The 16,556-nt window shown below is 56.1% G+C and overlaps 1 protein-coding gene across 3 annotated transcripts; it reads left to right on the top strand.

Moving 5' to 3' along the window:
• The first annotated feature begins 94 nt into the window (after nucleotides 1–94).
• On the top strand, nucleotides 95–15,167 carry Med25 (mediator complex subunit 25). 3 transcript variants are annotated; one of them, XM_051148476.1, is made up of 18 exons: nucleotides 95–256; nucleotides 335–380; nucleotides 549–673; nucleotides 7,201–7,299; nucleotides 7,712–7,832; nucleotides 8,138–8,300; nucleotides 8,429–8,559; nucleotides 8,770–8,854; nucleotides 8,945–9,138; nucleotides 9,441–9,569; nucleotides 10,239–10,324; nucleotides 10,394–10,451; nucleotides 10,542–10,649; nucleotides 12,063–12,251; nucleotides 12,531–12,602; nucleotides 12,699–12,914; nucleotides 13,074–13,254; nucleotides 14,868–15,167. In XM_051148476.1, exons 1-18 carry the CDS (start codon nucleotides 123–125, stop codon nucleotides 15,131–15,133), a joined length of 2,403 nt encoding a protein of 800 aa, XP_051004433.1. In that variant the 5' UTR covers nucleotides 95–122; the 3' UTR covers nucleotides 15,134–15,167. The 3 variants fall into 3 exon arrangements, with proteins under 3 accessions (XP_051004433.1, XP_051004434.1, XP_051004435.1); XM_051148477.1 differs by having other exon boundaries at nucleotides 9,438–9,569; XM_051148478.1 differs by lacking the exon at nucleotides 14,868–15,167 and adding an exon at nucleotides 13,624–13,914.
• The last annotated feature ends 1,389 nt before the right edge of the window (nucleotides 15,168–16,556 follow it).

Below are 16,556 nucleotides of genomic sequence, written 5' to 3'. Positions count from 1 at the left end.
CCGCGTCAGCATCAGCGAAAGCTGCCAGACGTCCGGCGGGGGTGCGCGCACCGCGCAAGCGCACTGTTGCTCGTCCCGGGACGGGGAAGGCGGCGGCGCTGGCGGCGGCGGCTGCGCGGGGCATGGTCCCCGGATCCGAAGGCCCGGCCCGGGCCGGGGGCCTGGTGGCCGACGTGGTGTTCGTGATCGAGGGGACAGCAAACCTGGGGCCGTACTTCGAGGGGCTCCGCAAGCACTACCTGCTGCCCGCCATAGAGTGAGTGAGCGCCCGCGTCGCCTCCGGCCGCCCTAACCTAAGGCTGGTGCCGACGCCGCCCTTCCTCCCTCTTTGCAGGTACTTCAACGGGGGCCCACCCGCGGAGACGGACTTCGGGGGAGACGTGAGTGTGCGGCCGAGTAGACCCCTGGGTGCAAGGGAGGAAGGATGGGGGTCCCTAGTCTCGGGTTTGAGGGCTTCCGGGATTTATTTCTATAGTGATATGAAGCTGAGAAGCCCAGTTACTTGCCAGCGATCTCAGTTTTAAAGTTCTTTTGTCCTGTCCTCCTAGTATGGCGGGACCCAGTACAGCCTTGTGGTGTTCAACACAGTGGACTGCGCTCCAGAGTCCTACGTACAATGTCATGCTCCTACCAGCAGCGCCTATGAGTTTGTCACCTGGCTCGATGGCATCAAGTGAGCTTTGCCTCCATTTTGAGGGCAGGTTGGGGACCCCAGGAAAGACTGTGGGCATGGTGGCCTGTGCTTGAGGCGCAGGAGCTGTTGCCCCTGAGAGAGCCTGGTGACCGAGCAGTGCTTAGCAGGACTCAGCGTGGGGCCCCACAGTCTGTGCCCGAGTGTCCATGCCGTCAGCCTGCCCTTCTCCGCTCTCCTCCCTGTCTACGCCCCGAGGAGTCTGCGGGATGGGTCTTGTGGCTTGGATCATGGCTTACAGGGGGGTAGTTGAGGCTAGCTTTGAGTTCCGGATCCTTGTTCTGTGCTTTCTGGTTGCTGGGACTCCAGATGCGCCCCCACCAGTGGCCAGCTTGTGGAGCCAGGCAGCCTGGAGTCCCAGAAACAGAACTGTCTGGCTGCAGGCTCCTGGGCTCCCTTGTGTTGCTCGTCCCTCTCTGAGTCAGCGCCATCTGTGGCACTTGTATTTATTCTTTGAGGTATTGTGTGACTGTTGCTGTGTATCCGGTTTCCCCCAGTTTAAGGAGTTCACGCACTGCGGTCACTGCCTTGTGAAAGCCGTGTGTGAGGAACTCAGGAGGGTAAGCCTGGCTGCATTGGGTCCGCTCTCACAGGGCTGTGGTCAGCCACACCCTGGCCTGCCTGCAAAGTCCACAGCTAAGATGGTTTGCTCTGCGGCTGCTGACAGAGCCTTGGTTCCTAACTGGCTCTTTGCCACCATGCCCTCACATGTGGCACTTTGATGCCCAGCAGGCAGAGAGGAAACACCAGGCTTTTTTTTTTTTTTTTTTCTTTTTTTTTCTTTTCTTTTTTTTTTTTTTAAACACCAGGCTTTTTGATGCCCAAGTGACAGACACACCATTAGTAGTTAATGTAAAGCATATGGCGTTTTTGACACTTGGCACTCGAGTTTTGTTGTTAAGATTGGTTTATTTTTGTTTATTAACACTTTGACACAATAAGCTTTGTGTACGTGCATGCCTGTACAACCTGTGTGCCTAGTGTCCTTGAGGTCAAAGAGGGCATCAGATCCTTGGAACTGGAGTTAAACAGTGCGAGCTGTTGTGTGGGTGCTGGGAATCCAACCTGTGTCCTCTGGACGAACAGCGAGTGCTCTGGAAAATGGAAAGGTTTTGTTCTTTTGGGTTTGTTTTTTGTTTGTTTTGTTTGTTTTTTGAGACAAGGCTTCTCTGTGTAGCCTTGGCTGTTTTGGACTTGCTTTGTAGACCAGGCTGGCCTCGAACTCAGAGACCCTCCTGCCTCTGCCTCCTGAGTGCTGGGTTAAAGGTGTGTGTCACCACTCCCGACTTGCAAAGTTTTTTCTATGCCTGCCCTTGCTCCTGAGTAATGACACAGAGACCTTTATATTTATTAAAAACTTTCAGGCACTGTACCTGTTCTAACACTAGCTTGGCCTACGTCCCGCTGTGTGGCCATTGCCTGCCATCTCAGTCTCCCTCTGCCTTCTCCATCTGTGCTCCAGTGACAACTCCCCTCTCTCTGGTCTCCACCTGAGACACCCCCACCTCACTGGGATCTGAAGTCCCCCCTTAGCAGTCCTGCCCAGCTGTAGGCTGTTCAACTCTTTGCTAACCAAACAGAAGGTTATTGAGAACTTTGTTTACACAACATTGACACAGAAGACGCTCCATAAAAGTGACAGTGCCACAGTCCCATCTGAATAGATCTGTAGTCACAGAAGTGAGCATTTGAACAATACGGAGACAGTCTTTACACGATGCACAAAGACACTGTCCCAACAGCGCTCTGAACACTGATCCATTTCTGTAGCCCCCAGTCCATTTTTTAAGCTGGGTTTTCCAGGGTAGCCGCGAAGTCCCTGTGTAGCCAAACAGCTGGAACAGCTGAAACAACTGGCTTTTAGCTCTTCACCCTCTGGCTGCAGCCTCTTCAGGGTTAGGTTTTTCTGCTCTGTGCCATTGCATGCACCTGGCTTGGAGTAGATAATTCTTTTTGTTGTTGTTGTTGTTTGTTTTTTTAAAAAAAGACTTTTATTTATCTTTATGCACATTAATTTTTTTATGTCTTATGCTTTATTCTTTTTTAAAAAAGTTTCATTGATTCTTTGTGAATTTCACATCATGAGCCCCAGTCCCTCTTATCTCCCCGTCCCCTGTATTTACCATCCATCCCTGCAATCTCCGCCACCCCAAAAAAAGAAAACTAAACAGTGCATTGGTGCTTTGACTGTGAGCATGTCTGTATGAGGGTGCTGGGTCCCCTGGAGCTGGAGCTACAGACAGTGGTGAGCTGCTTTGTGGGTTTTGGGGAGTGACCCCGGATGCTCTGGAAGACAAGTGAGTGCTCCTAACTGTTGAGCCAGCTCTCCAACCCCAAACTAGAAAATTCTCTGCTGTGAGGCCTGTCCTGAGTGCTTGTTTGTTTGTTTGGTGCTGCTGCTGGAGTTGGAACCCGGGGCCTTGTCCATGCTAGGTGAGCCCTCCGCTGTTGGGCCATACCCCAGCCCTTGTAGAATGTCTAACAGCTTCTGTAGTGAGAGTTCTGGACTTTCTGTTTCCTTAAAATACATAGAAATAGGCCAGGCGTGGTGGCGCACGCCTTTAGTCCCAGCAGTCGGGAGGCAGAGGCAGGTGGATCGCTGTAAATGCAAGGCCAGCCTGGTCTACAAAGCGAGTCTAGGACAGCCAAGGCTACACAGGGGAACCCTGTCTCAAAAATCAAAAAACAAAACAAAACAGAAAACCAACTCCCTCCCAAGAAATATAAGAATATGTTTTCATTTTAATCCCAAGTGTGGGGAGATGAGGCTGCTTCCGACTGTTGGCGGCAGCTGACTGTGATTTGCCTCCTGCTCTAGCAGAGGCGTGGGTTTGCCAGCTGCAGACAGCTGCTAATATCGTGTGACATTTGAAGTTGTGGGGCCTTTTCAGAGAGTAATGAATGCTAGAGCCCCAATAGGTGGAGGCTGTAGTTGGTGGTTGTGGTTTATTAGTAGTTGCGATCTAAGAAGCAGCCAGGAGAGAGAAATTAGATTCGGAGATCTCTCTCTCTCTCTCTCTCTCCTTCTTTCTGTACTATATAGTGATAGAGGTGAAACTGGGTGGGGAAAAAGAAGAACCCACAAACTGGCAAAAGGCAAACTACAAGCTTCCCTGGCTTTTACCTGCTAGCTGCTGATGGCACCCCTGGAAAGTGTCCCCAGGCGTTGTCAAGAGACTCCTAGAAAGTAGATGGCACCTTAGTTGAGATCTTCTGGGCTAGATTGAGCTAAGAGCCGCCTAGAGGCTCACGTCGTTGCCCGGCAGGGCTGGTCATGTAGGGTTCCTTCACATTTGGGCAGCCGTGAGGTAGGGGCAGTGCTCGCCAGCTCTGTTCTTGTTTTCCTGCTCGGCTGGTCAGTCTCCCGGGCACAGTTCCGTGGGATGAACCCTCTCTGAGTTTTGTTATCAGCCAGTTGTCCTTGGCTTCTGTGACCTTCCTGTGTTCCCATCACTGCCTCCGCTTCTGGGCCTCTGTGGAAGTCGGGTGCCTGCTGTTTCTGGATGGCGTCCAAGAAAGGCCTGGCCCCCACAAGGCTCAAGGAGATCTTAGCTCTGTGAACAACGAGTGATGCCCGGCACCTCCGCACTGTGTAACTTTCCAGGACTGCTGTTCTGATGGGGGCCTGTGACCATGTCCAAGGTGTTCTGGACTGGGCTGGATGAGAGTCAGCAGGACTTGTCCCTGCTTGAGAAATGTCACCTGGTGTTGATGGTGCTTGGAGACAAGGTGTGCAGCTTAGTTAAGGGGTGTCATTCAGGTACAGGCGATGTCCTGACTCCTGTGGAACTGTTGGTCACACTCACGCATTGTGACCAGGGCCTCCGGGGCAGCATGTGGCTGGTGATGGGCTCAGTGGTGGTGGGTTAAAGGACAAGCAGTTATATCACCCTGGTGCCTTGGTTTGTTTTTTGTTTTTGTTTGTTTTGAGACAGGGTTTCTCTGTGTAGCCTTGGCTGCCCTGGACTCTTTTGTAGACCAGGCTGGCCTCAAACTCACAGAGATCTGCCTGCCTCTGCCTCCCAGAGTTCTGGGATTACAGGTGTGTGCCACTGAGCCTGGCTCACCTGAGTGCTTTTTAAAATGAATTTTAACCAGGACAGCTAAGGCTATACAGAGAAACCCTGTCTCAAGAAAGTGTGCGTGTGGAGGGACGTGTGCGTGCCTGAGTGCATGGGTGTGCGTGTGAGTGTACACAAACTACTTGCTGCCTTGCTGTGATTTAGCGCTGGGCTCCAGGGACCCATCTCAGGTCGTCTGTGTTTTTCTGTGCTGGGAGCAGAACCCGGGCCAGTCACTGCACCTTCCTGCTGTGTACACTGGCTAGCTAAGCAAGCAGCTTAGCTGAGCCGGGGTGCTGGAGGACTGCACTAGCCCCAGACCTTAACCCCTTTACCTGTCCAGCACTGTGCCACCACCTGGGTTTGCTTGTTTAATTTATTTTAAGCTCATGGTTGTTTCACCTGTGATTGTGTCTGTGTACCACACACATGTCCCCCACTTCTGTCAGATCCCCTGAAAACAGATGGTAGTGAGCTGCCATGTAGGTGCTGGGACTTGAACCTAGGTCCTCTAGAAGAGCAGTTGGTGTTCTTACCTGCTGAGCCATCTGTAGACCCAGCACCCAGGTTTTGAGTTTTGGGTTTTTTAAATTAAAATACAGTTGGCAGCTCTGAGCAGCTGTGGGCAGTGGGCGTTGTGCAGCCTCCAGGGCCCTAAGTGCCTGTCACTCCAGTAGCCTTTTGCTGGCCCCCTGCCTCAGGCAGGTCTCAGAGGCTCAGAAGTCTGTGGTTTGCTTTCTTCAGCAGCAGGGAGCTAGGTAGCAGACTATGGGTGGGGGAAATGGGAGCAGACATGAGGCTGTGAGCTAGTGCTGTGGGGCTGTGGTGTCCACACAGGGTTATGGAACAGCCCAGAGATTGCTGGTGGCAACTGTTGTGCCGAAGCAGAGGCCTTGTCCAAGGGGTGGGCCTCCTAGGCTGCCGTGGAAAAGTACCAGAAGCCTTGTTTGAAAATAATAAAGAGGGGCTGAGAGGTGGCTCAGAGGTTAAGAGCACTGGCTGCTCCTCCGGAGGTCCTGAGTTCGATTCCCAGCAACCACATGGTGGCTCACAACCATCTATGATGAGATCTGGTGCCCTCTTCTGGTGTGCAGGCAGAAATAATTTTTAAAAAAAGAAAGAAAGAAAACAATATGGAGGCTGCAAGTCCAAGGTGACAGTAGAGTGGAAAGCCGCTGACACTCTGGGTGAGGTCCTTCCAGACCTTTCTGGCTGCTGTGGCCTACCCACGTCTGCTCACCACCTTCCCTTTTTCATAGACATAGAAGCGTCATAATTCCTTTCTGTCTCTTCCATTACTTGTATGGAGACCCTATGTCCAGGAAGGTCACACTGAGTTCCCGTGGTTATGCCTGGCAGTGTCACTTAGAGGTGCATTTCACCCTTAGCACGATGGGAGGAAGTAGGTGTCCATCTTATGCTGATGCTCCTTCCAGCACTTGGGAGACTGAGGGAGGAGGCTTGCCAGCTAGATTCTAAGAGAGGCTGGAGAGATGGTTCAGTAGTTACAAGCACTCACTGGCGGCTTCTCCGGAGGACCCAGTTGTGATTCCAGGCACTCACACGGAAGGTGACAACCATGTGAAACTCCAGTTTCTGTCAGTCTCATGCCCTTTCCTGGCCTTTAAGGACACGAAGCATGTGTGTGGTATACAGATGGTATATGCAGGCAGAATATCCATACACATAAAGTAAAAACAGACATGGTGGCTCAATCCTTCAATTCCAGCACTTGGGAAGCAGAGGCAGGTGGATCCCTGTGAGCTCAAGGCCAGCCAGGTTTATATAGTGAGTGAGATCTTGTCAGTAGTAGGGGAGAGAAAGAAAGAAACCAGCAAAACAGAGGGCCCATCCAGGAAGGGACATCCGGAGGATGGTCGGGGCGTTGGGTACACCAGGACTTGGAAGCCCAGCTCATTCTCAGTGTCCTGCATCCTTCTGTCCCTCCTCCTCCTCCTCTTCGTTCTTTCTTTCTTTTTTTTTTTTTTTTAGGTTTTTCACAGGGTTTCTCTGTGTAGCCTTGCCTGTCCTGGACTCACTTTGTAGACCAGGCTGGCCCTCAAACTCACAGCGATCCACCTGCCTCTGCCTCCTGAGTGCTGGGATTAAAGATGTGCACCACCACTGCCCAGCTGTTTTTTTGTTTTTTCTTTCAAGACAGGGTTTCTCTGTGTAGCCTTGGCTGTACTGGAACTCACTTTGTTGACCAGGCTGGCCTTGAACTCACAGTGATCCGCCTGCCTCTGCTTTGAGTGCTAGGACTAAAGACATGCACCACCACGCCCGGCTCTGTTCCCTCTTGATGCCCTTTCCTACTTGGTGCTGCCTTGTCACCAAGTAAAACTCTAAGGACAGTGTCCAGTCACAAGGCACAGTGCAGTGTTGGAGGGGGCAAGAGAAGAGCCACCGCCCGTGTAGGGGTGCTGTATCTAACTGGCTATTATGCAGGTTCATGGGCGGCGGTGGTGAGAGCTGCAGCCTCATTGCGGAAGGTCTGAGCACGGCCCTGCAGCTGTTTGATGACTTCAAGAAGATGCGGGAGCAGATGTGAGTGGGCCTGCCCCTGGGAAGCCCTCCTCAAGCCTCACCCTCATCAGGGACAGCAACGGCGGCCTGTGTGGGCCTGCCCCCTGGGAAGCCCTCCTCAAGCCTCACCCTCATCAGGGGCAGGAACGGCGGGCCTGTGTGGGCCTGCTCCTGGGAAGCCCTCCTCAAGCCTCGCCCTCATCAGGGACAGCAACGGCGGCCTGTGTAGGCCAGTGCAGGCCCATGCCCTCTGACCTGATGCTTTCTGGGGACCTCCCTTCCATGTCCCTCACCCAGTGGGTGACTAACGTTGTCAGGAAACCCCAGAGCCTCGAGTGTTGTCTGCTGTCAGTGATGTCAGGGGCACAGACGAGCCCTTTGGCTGCCTCTGCCTTGGAGCACCTGCTCCACAGCATGACTTTGTTCCCGGCAGTGGCCAGACACACCGAGTCTGTCTCCTCATCTGCAACTCACCCCCATACCTGCTGCCTGCTGTGGAGAGCACCACCTACTCGGGCTGTACGACGGAGAGCTTGGTGCAGAAGATAGGAGAGGTGAGGCGATGTGCCGAGCAGGAGGGCCTGAGCCCTGTGGGGGGGGGGGGAGGGCGGGCCCACACCTCTGGATCCTAGGAAGCAGGGTGGGGTCAGGCAAGAGCTCTGTGCCTACTTAAGATTGTCCATACTCAGAATTCCATGCGGAAACTCATGCCACATTTCACCATCCATTTCCCAACAGTCTGATGAAAGCTGTGGTCTTAGGGCAGGCTATTTTCCCCCTCCCCGCCCTCATGCAGTGGGGAAAGAGGCTAGCCCAGCATGCTTGTGGAGGCCCCAGTCTTACCTTGTCCCTCCTGCAGCGTGGTATCCACTTCTCAGTCGTTTCTCCGAGAAAGCTGCCAGCCCTCCGGCTTCTGTTCGAGAAGGCAGCTCCTCCTACCTTGATAGAGCCGTTGCAGCCACTAGTAGATGTAAGCCAGGACCCGAGGCACATGGTGCTCGTGCGAGGCCTTGTGCTGCCTGGTGAGGCCTGGGGACGGGGGCGGGTGGGGGGGTGTCCTCTTTGGCGTTCTCTTAATATGGAGTTTTGATTATCCATCTTTCTACCCCAACCCTTTCTCCTGGACCTCGGTTGTCTCTCCTGTGCTCAGTTGGTGGCGGCTCAACCCCAGGCTCTCTGCAGCCCAAGCAAACAGTCCCCCTGCCACCAGCTCCAACCTCAGCTGCCACACTCTCAGCAGCGCCGCAGCAGGCTCTTCCCCCTGTCCCACCGCAGTACCAGGTATGGCTGTTCTCAGGGACCAGCAGAGCCATGGCCTCGTGGGAGGACCCAGTGAGACATTGGGATGGTGCGTGAAAGGAACGCACAGGCCAGGGACAGCCTCTGTGGTGATGGAGGCAAAGCTCTAGCGTCAACAGAGTGGCTTAGTTTGTCCCGTGGGGCCACAAGTACATAGTTAGGGTACAGACAAGGTCTCCTCCTGTGTGACAGGTGCCTGGGAACCTCAGCGCTGCGCAGGTGGCAGCTCAGAATGCTGTGGAGGCCGCCAAGAACCAGAAGGCTGTGCTGAGCCGTTGTGGGTCCCGGAAGAGGCGGGGGTGGGGTGGGGTGGGGTGCTCACTGGCCCCCTAGACCTGGTCCCCACTCATGCTTGTCTTGCCCACAGTCCCATCCATGAACCCTCTGCAGCAAGCTGCTTCAGGAGTGGGGCCCCCCTTCAGCCAGGCCCCGGCACCCCCACTGGCTCCTGGGCCCCCTGGAGCCCCCAAGCCACCTCCTGCTTCACAGCCTAGCCTAGTCTCCACTGTGGCCCCTGGACCAGGCCTGGCACCCCCTGCACAGCCGGGGGCTCCATCTATGGTAGGTGTCTCACAGTGCCCCACCCTATTCCCTGCCACATGCTCACACTGGGGGGACGCCTGTGACCTCCTGCAAGGGGCCTGATCACAGCATTGAGCCTCCCAGCTGTGATTTGCAGCTCCAGGGCAGGCTGCGGGCTCCAAACGGTTCTGAGGCCCTCTGGCGTCCTGTAGCTTTGAGAGTCTGGTTCCTCAGGCTTGCCATGAGCAGTCTCTGGCATGGATGGTGGTAGTGCTGTGAAAGAGGGCAACCGCTCTCTGAGAGGGCATGGCTCCCTCATTGCTGTTTGTTCTCCTCAGCAGGCAGGCACTGTGGCCCCAGGTGGGGTCAGTGGTCCTTCACCAGCCCAGCTTGGGGCCCCTGCGCTTGGTGGGCAGCAGTCAGTGTCCAACAAGCTCCTGGCCTGGAGCGGGGTTCTCGAGTGGCAGGAGGTGAGTGGGCGCCTGCAGAGCGGGCTGCTCCTGGCGCACTTAGGGTTTGCAGCTGGAGGCTAGTCCCGAGGACTCTAGGGTTTGCAGCTGGAGGCTAGTCCCGAGGACTCTAGGATTTGTGGACCAGGTATCAAGTTGGGGTTTAAAAATTATGTTGACATCAGGCATAGTGGCGCATGCCTTCAATCCCAGCACTGGGGAGGCAGAGGTGGGGGGATCTGATTCTTAGGCCAGCCTTCTAGACAGTGAGTTCCAAGACAGCCAGAAAACCCTTTTTCAAAACACAAGCCCCCCCCCGAAAATTATATCAGTGGCTGAGCATTTGCACAAGGCCTCCATCCCCTGTCTGCCTATCTGTCTTCGTCTCTCCTTCCCTCCCTCTCACTCTCCTCCCTCCCTCCCTCTTTCCTTCCTTCCCTCTCTCCCTCCCTTCTTCCTTCCCTCTCTCTTCTCTCCTCTCTCCCCACTCTCTCCCCCCTCCCTCTTACACGGCAAGGCCTAGCGTTTGGCTTCTCAACTGGGTCCCACATACTGTGGCTCTGAAGATAGTGATTATACAATTTTGGGCCTGGAGGAGGGACCTAGCATTCGTGGACTTCGGCAGCCGAGTGCGGGGCTGCTGGGAAGGCAGAGGCAAGAGGCTTTGGCTCACTCATCCCTTTCTCTCAGAAACCCAAGCCTGCGTCCGTGGATGCCAACACCAAGCTGACAAGGTCGCTGCCTTGCCAGGTCTACGTGAACCATGGAGAAAACCTGTAGGTATTTGCCGGGGGTGGGGCCGGCTCGTGTGGCTCCCCTAACTCCTTCCCTAACTTGCCTTCCAGGAAGGCTGAGCAGTGGCCGCAGAAGCTGATCATGCAGCTCATCCCGCAGCAGCTGCTGGTGAGTCCTGCAGGCCGAGGCCGCCACCCCCCCCCCCAGCCCTTGCTCCCCCGCCAACTGCTGCCCCATGTGATGCCTGTACGTTTCCAGACCACCCTGGGCCCACTGTTCCGAAACTCAAGAATGGTCCAGTTTCACTTTACCAACAAGGACCTGGAGTCCCTCAAAGGCCTCTACCGCATCATGGGGAACGGCTTTGTGAGTAGTGGGCGCTGGCTGAGCACTGCCTCCTGTTCCCTTCCCTGCTGGCTTAGGCCCCAGGTGCTTAGGCCCCAGGCTGCGTTTGTGGCACTGCAGGTGGGACCTGGGCCTTGCTTAACCACAGTATCCTAACACCTGCTGCCTCCCTGTCCCATGGCACTGGTGTTGTTGTTGTTGTTGTTGTTGTTGTGTTGACTTGAGACAAGTCTTGCTGTGTAGCAAGACTCCTGCTTAGGCTCCTGAGGGCTGGGTTTGTAGACATGTGCAGTCCAGCCTGGCTTTGCTCTCTGAGCTCTTACCTGTAGTCCCACTTTGCCTGCCCTGAAGGCTCATCTAACCTGTTGGGGAGGCATCTTCCTGGGAGTGCCAGTGGGTTGAAATTTGAGTTTGGGGAAGACGCACGTGCCTGTGTGCATCAGATCGGACACAGCTTTTTCCCAGGCAGAGAGCGCTGTCATCAGCCTCTCTGCCCTTTTCACCTCTGCTAGCACTGTTGTCTCTCACGTCTGTGGGTCACGTACATAGGCTTCTGCTGTGGCTGTGATGAGGATGCTGTGGGCCTGGGACCCTCGGTTGTGTGGCCCATCAGTGCGACACTGAATTTGTAGGGAAAGTTCTAAGATTGAGCTTAGTAGGAACTGACGTTTTTGCTGTGGAACACGACCCAACAGGGAGCTCAGTAACGTCAACGCCTAGGCCTCTCACAAGCCCAGGATAGTTACCTCAGCTTCTGGGGACCCTTGAAGCATGTGGCAGTGGCAATCACTGTAGTCCACTTCTTCAGGAAAGGAGAACTGTCCAGAACTTCTGGCCAGGCCTCCTTTTATCTGGGCCAGAGTTGGTCTCTAGGCTACAGCCCTTGTAGGGGAGGATACTCACCCCCATGCTGGCCTGGGTGGCCCTGGCTCGCTTTGTGTTGGATGACAGACAGGAGAGAGTGTGTGGTAACGAGCAGCAGCTGCAGGCCGAGAGAACCCAGGAAGCCACGGCCTAAGGGCCTGTGGGGCCACGCCGACTGCCAAAATGGCTGCCTTGTGATGGCGCTGTTTCCCGGTCCATGCTGGCACACACTGTGGCAGAGATAGAGCCGCCCTTCCTGGCATCCTCTTCAGCAGAGCCCTTTCCAAAATGGCTAGGGGAGGCAGCCCACTGCTGTGAGAAGTGAAACATGAGGTGGGGGCGCTCAGTCGGGGTTGTTGCGGGCTTCTGTGGCCTCCTGTCTCCCTCTCTGGAGTGTTCAGCAGGCACCTCCATCTTGCTGTGTCCTGTCACTCAGTGTCTGTTCCTGGGGTAGATGCCAAGCGGCCCGCCCTCCTCAGCCTTGCACAGTGAGCCCTCCATACTGCACAGAGCGAGGAGGGGCGCCCTGGTGCCCTCTGCTGGAAGCTTCTGAGGAGTCTCTGTCCACAGGCGGGCTGCGTGCACTTCCCACATACGGCGCCCTGTGAGGTGCGCGTGCTCATGCTCCTGTACTCGTCCAAGAAGAAGATCTTCATGGGCCTCATCCCCTATGACCAGAGTGGCTTCGTCAACGGCATCCGCCAGGTCATCACCAACCACAAGCAGGTCCAGCAGCAGAAGCTGGAGCAGCAACGCGGGGTGAGTGGTGGTGGCATAAGCTGCACAGAGCCCAGCCAGTCACCATGGCGACAGCTCCCCTGAGTCCCATGTCCCCCTTGTGTCGCAGCAGAGCAGCTCAGTCCCTCTCAGTGTCTGCTGCAAACCCTGGCGCAGGCCCCTTACAACCAGGCAGAGTGTGAGGCGCCTCCCAGATGGTGTGTCCCAGAGAAAGGCGCCCTCCTCCTCCACACCAGGTCCCCCTGACAGGGCCAGACAGCCGTCCGTCATCACTGACCTGTCCTCTCTGTCCCCGTGCAGATGGGGGCACAGCAGGCACCTCCAGGCCTGGGCCCCATTTTGGAGGACCAAGCGAGGCCCCCGCAGAATCTAGTGAGGACTGGGGTGGGGAATGGGGCGGGGCTGGAGGCGGGGGGACTGGGGGCAGCCACCCTGCTGCCTGCTCTTCCTCATGCTCTTTATTCCCAGCTACAGCTCCGCGCACCGCAGCCCCAGCCTCCAGGTGCTGTGGGAGCCTCTGCAGCTACCGGGCAGCCCCAGCCACAAGGCACTACCCAGGCCCCCACAGGGGCACCCCAAGGTCCTCCTGGAACAGCTCCTGGCCCACCTTCTGGACCCATTCTTCGGCCCCAGAACCCTGGGGCCAACCCCCAGCTGCGGAGTCTCCTCCTTAACCCAGCACCGGTGAGACTTGGGTAGATCCTGACCCACTTTCTCCAGGAGGAGGAGGCGGTGGGCTAGACCAGGCTTCCAGGGAGGAGGGCTAGACCAGGCTCGTAGGGAGGAGGGCCATCCTGGAGTTCAGACTGGGCCCTCTGAACTATTATTCTTGGTCTTCCTCAGCCCCAGCCTGGGGTACCCCCACCCCAGGCCTCCCTCCATCACATGCAGCCTCCAGGCGCCTCTGCACTACTGCCAGCACCACATCAGAGCTTGGGGCAGCCCCAGCTGGGCCCACAGCTCCTGCACCCCCCAACTGCGCAGCCTTGGCCCACACAGCTTCCCCAGCGGGCTCCACTGCCAGGTAAGGGGCTCCAGGGGTGGGCAAGGTTCTAGACCAGGACTCCCGCAGCTCTAGGGAGCTCAGAGGGCCATTGGGAAGTTCAGCCATGGGAGCAAGCCTCAGTGGGTGAGAACTTCCCGAGATCCTTATCTGCTTCCCAGGTGTTGGAAGATGTCTTAGGGTCAGTGAAGCTGTGTGGGGATGGGCTCCCAAAGGGTCAAAAGAAAATGTCTACATCTGGTTGGGCTTTGAAGGACCTCTGGCGGTCTCTGGAGCTTCCTAGAAACCTGACAGCCTTGGGTTTCCCAGAGGAGGTGGGATGAGAGGCCCAGGGTCCTCAATGGCCCCAGGGACCACTGGGAGATGTAGTCCCTTCCCACTGCCCCCCAGGTCAGATGCTGCTGAGCGGGGGTCCCCGGGGCCCGGTCCCCCAGCCGGGCCTGCAGCCCAGCGTCATGGAGGACGACATCCTCATGGACCTCATCTGAACCCAACACCCAATAAAGTTCCTTTTAACAATGCCCGGCTCCCGTCACTGACGCCCCTAGGGCTGTCTTTGCTCTCGCCTTGCAGACTCCCCAAGGTCCCTGCTGGGTGATGCTGGGCACTGGGGTGAGTTGGAGGCAGCATGGTATGGCCTGGTTCTGGGAGACGTGGAGGCAGGTGGGCAGGTCATGTACACTCAGGCCTCTGACCCAGCCAGGGTTCCCAGGAGCCTGGAAGGAGAAGCAGCAATTGGGAGCCAGGAGGGACCTAGGTGCAGATAGCCAGCGCCGCAGGAAAGGGACGTGCAAGGCCAGGAGGCGGAGCTCCTGGAACATGAGCGTTTCAGGGAGAGGCCCAAACTGGAGATTTGTCCTGCGATGCAGGAGCGCACGGCCACCCATGGCAGGGTCAGCGAGACTCACTGGTTTGTAGCAGCAGGGCAGGCAAGAGGCAAGGTCATGGTAGTGTCCAGGTGACACGCGCCACACCAGGAAGGCAGGATGTCCCCGTGGGACAGAGTTTGTTGTGCTTGAAGCCATAGCAGTCAGGGTTGCACACGGCAGGCACTGGGCTCCACTTGGAGGTGTGGCTAAGTGGGCAGCGCCTGTCTCGCTGGGTGCCCTCAGGCTTGTGTGCAGGTGGTTTTCCTGAAGATGGAGTGAGATGTTTGTCACAGAGGCACACGTTGCCCTGAGTTGTGGTCCGTGCCTGGACCACCACTGCCTGGGTTTGGGAAGCCGGTTAGTGTGCAGGTCACCCACCCATCCCAGGAGAGAGAGGCTGCGATATGGTGGCCCAGGGGCCACCACAGATGAGTTTTGTTTGGCCTTCCCTGTGTTAGCACGTGTCACTGTGTTAGCTGTAAAGCTCAAGTAAAATGTGCACGCGCACTGTCTGCGGTCTTGCTCCTCTTGGCGTGCTGGAAGACTGACACCCGGGGCCCACCCCTCTGCCTGGCATAGGTAGCCGGGGCTGCCCCATCAGAGCGGCTCATGCTCCTGGGTTCGCCACAGTCCCCACCACTCTCTCTTGCTCTTCCACGGTGAGGCAGGGGCCTTGCCTCTGTCATGGGGCTGGCACCATGGTGGTTCTGTGGTGGCATTCAGAGAAAAGTGAAATCTTTCTTGTACCCATGTCTCCTTCAAAAGTGGCCAAACGAAGGAGAGAAGGAGAGGGCCGCGTGTTTCGAGAAAAATGGGAGCGAGACTATTTCTTTGTGGAAGTGAAGAGCATGCCTACGTGCTTAATATGCAAAAAGAACGTGTCAGTCCTCAAAGAGTACAACCTGAAACGCCACTATGAGTCCCAGCACAGTAGGAGCTACAGCCAGTACACAGCGCAGAGCCGCGACAGGCTCCTGCAGGAGCTGAAAAGGGCCCTCAGAGCCAGCGAGGCCCTCGAGAGCCACGAGTAGGAGCCATGGGGTGATGTGGAACGAGCTCCCGGGTCTGGAGGACTGCGTGCTCGCGGCTGTCCTGAGTCTGACAAGCTCTTGCAGGCTGAAGCGACAGGAGGCTTTACGGATCCAGTTGTCTGATCAACCGCTGTGGCCTTCGCTGGCTGCGCGAACCTCTGAGCGCATGGTTGGTGGTGGTGGTGGTGGTGGTGGTGGTGGTCTCCATGTCACAAGGACACCCTGTGAAGTGGCACCAAGCCAGCCCCTCACTCTGAAGTGGCTTGCTCGTGTGCACGCGCACACATCAGCATTCATAAGCACAATTACAGCTCATCGTGGGGATTGGGCTGTCCCATACCTCCATCCCGGTGGCACTGTTTGCCAAGGACCCAGGTCAGGTCCTGGACTCAATAACCAGGAATCGATGTATCACGAGAAAACACCGCGACGCCTTGACTCTGGCATTCCTGTACTTGAACTGAGCCAATCTTCAGAGACCAGGATGTGCAGGAAGCCCAAACTGGCATGTTTGGTTCATTTCAGTGTTGAGAGCCGCGCCCTGGTGCCCTGGAGGTCAGTTAGAGACTTCTTGTTGAAGTTGTCACCCTTCTGAAGACTGAGTTGCTCAGAAGAGACCTTCACAAACAGCTCCTGAATGTATGACTGCGGTGGCCCTGGCCAGGAGTGGCGGGACTGCCCACTCTTGCTGCAGCTGGTTTCTGAGTGAGAGGCGGCCAGGACCCGTTGCCCACACTGTGAGACCTAAGACCAACTGCCCCCGGGCCACACTCTACTTGAACCTGAGCTGACATTGGCTAGCTCGCCTTAGGATTATGTGAACGCAGACCCCAGTGCGAGGTGCAGTGCCACATGGGGTGCTTGTAATTCTGCAAGATGGCGAGGTGCCTCTGCCTTTGCCCAGCAGTGTCCTAAGTGTCTGGCTGCCCATGCGCACGACAGTCACTGCTTTCCGTTACAGACCTAAATCAAACGCTCCGTTTTAAGGATCAAAGTTGAATTCTCATCTGCCCCTCTCTGTCCCATCCAGTGCCAGTACTGACGTCTGGGTGTAGGACGGCAGGTGTCAACCTCCTAGACTCCACTCCAAGGCACAAGAGAGAAATTTTAATACCTAAATATTTCTATTTTTCAATTTGTATTTTTTCAACTTTGAATTTAAAGTATGAACTCTAGCATCATACGTGTTTGTGTTGTGTTCCATGCGTTCACCATAGCTCAGTAAAGATCCAATTTGATTATGTTTCTGGCCGTGGGCATTCCTTCTCCCTAACTGGTCTACCCACTTGTATGACAGCCTGGCCCCAGGTAGCTGGTTCTCCTGTGCCCCTGCCCTGGGGCCTGGCTGGGAGGGGCTAGGAGTCCCCTTGTCCCCCTCCCAGGCCCCTCCCCTGGGTGATCCTCACAGGATGAAAGACAGACT

This window comes from Acomys russatus, chromosome 7 (genome assembly GCF_903995435.1).
Source record: "Acomys russatus chromosome 7, mAcoRus1.1, whole genome shotgun sequence".
NCBI lineage: Eukaryota > Metazoa > Chordata > Mammalia > Rodentia > Muridae > Acomys > Acomys russatus.
This window is presented reverse-complemented; position numbering and strand designations above follow the sequence as displayed.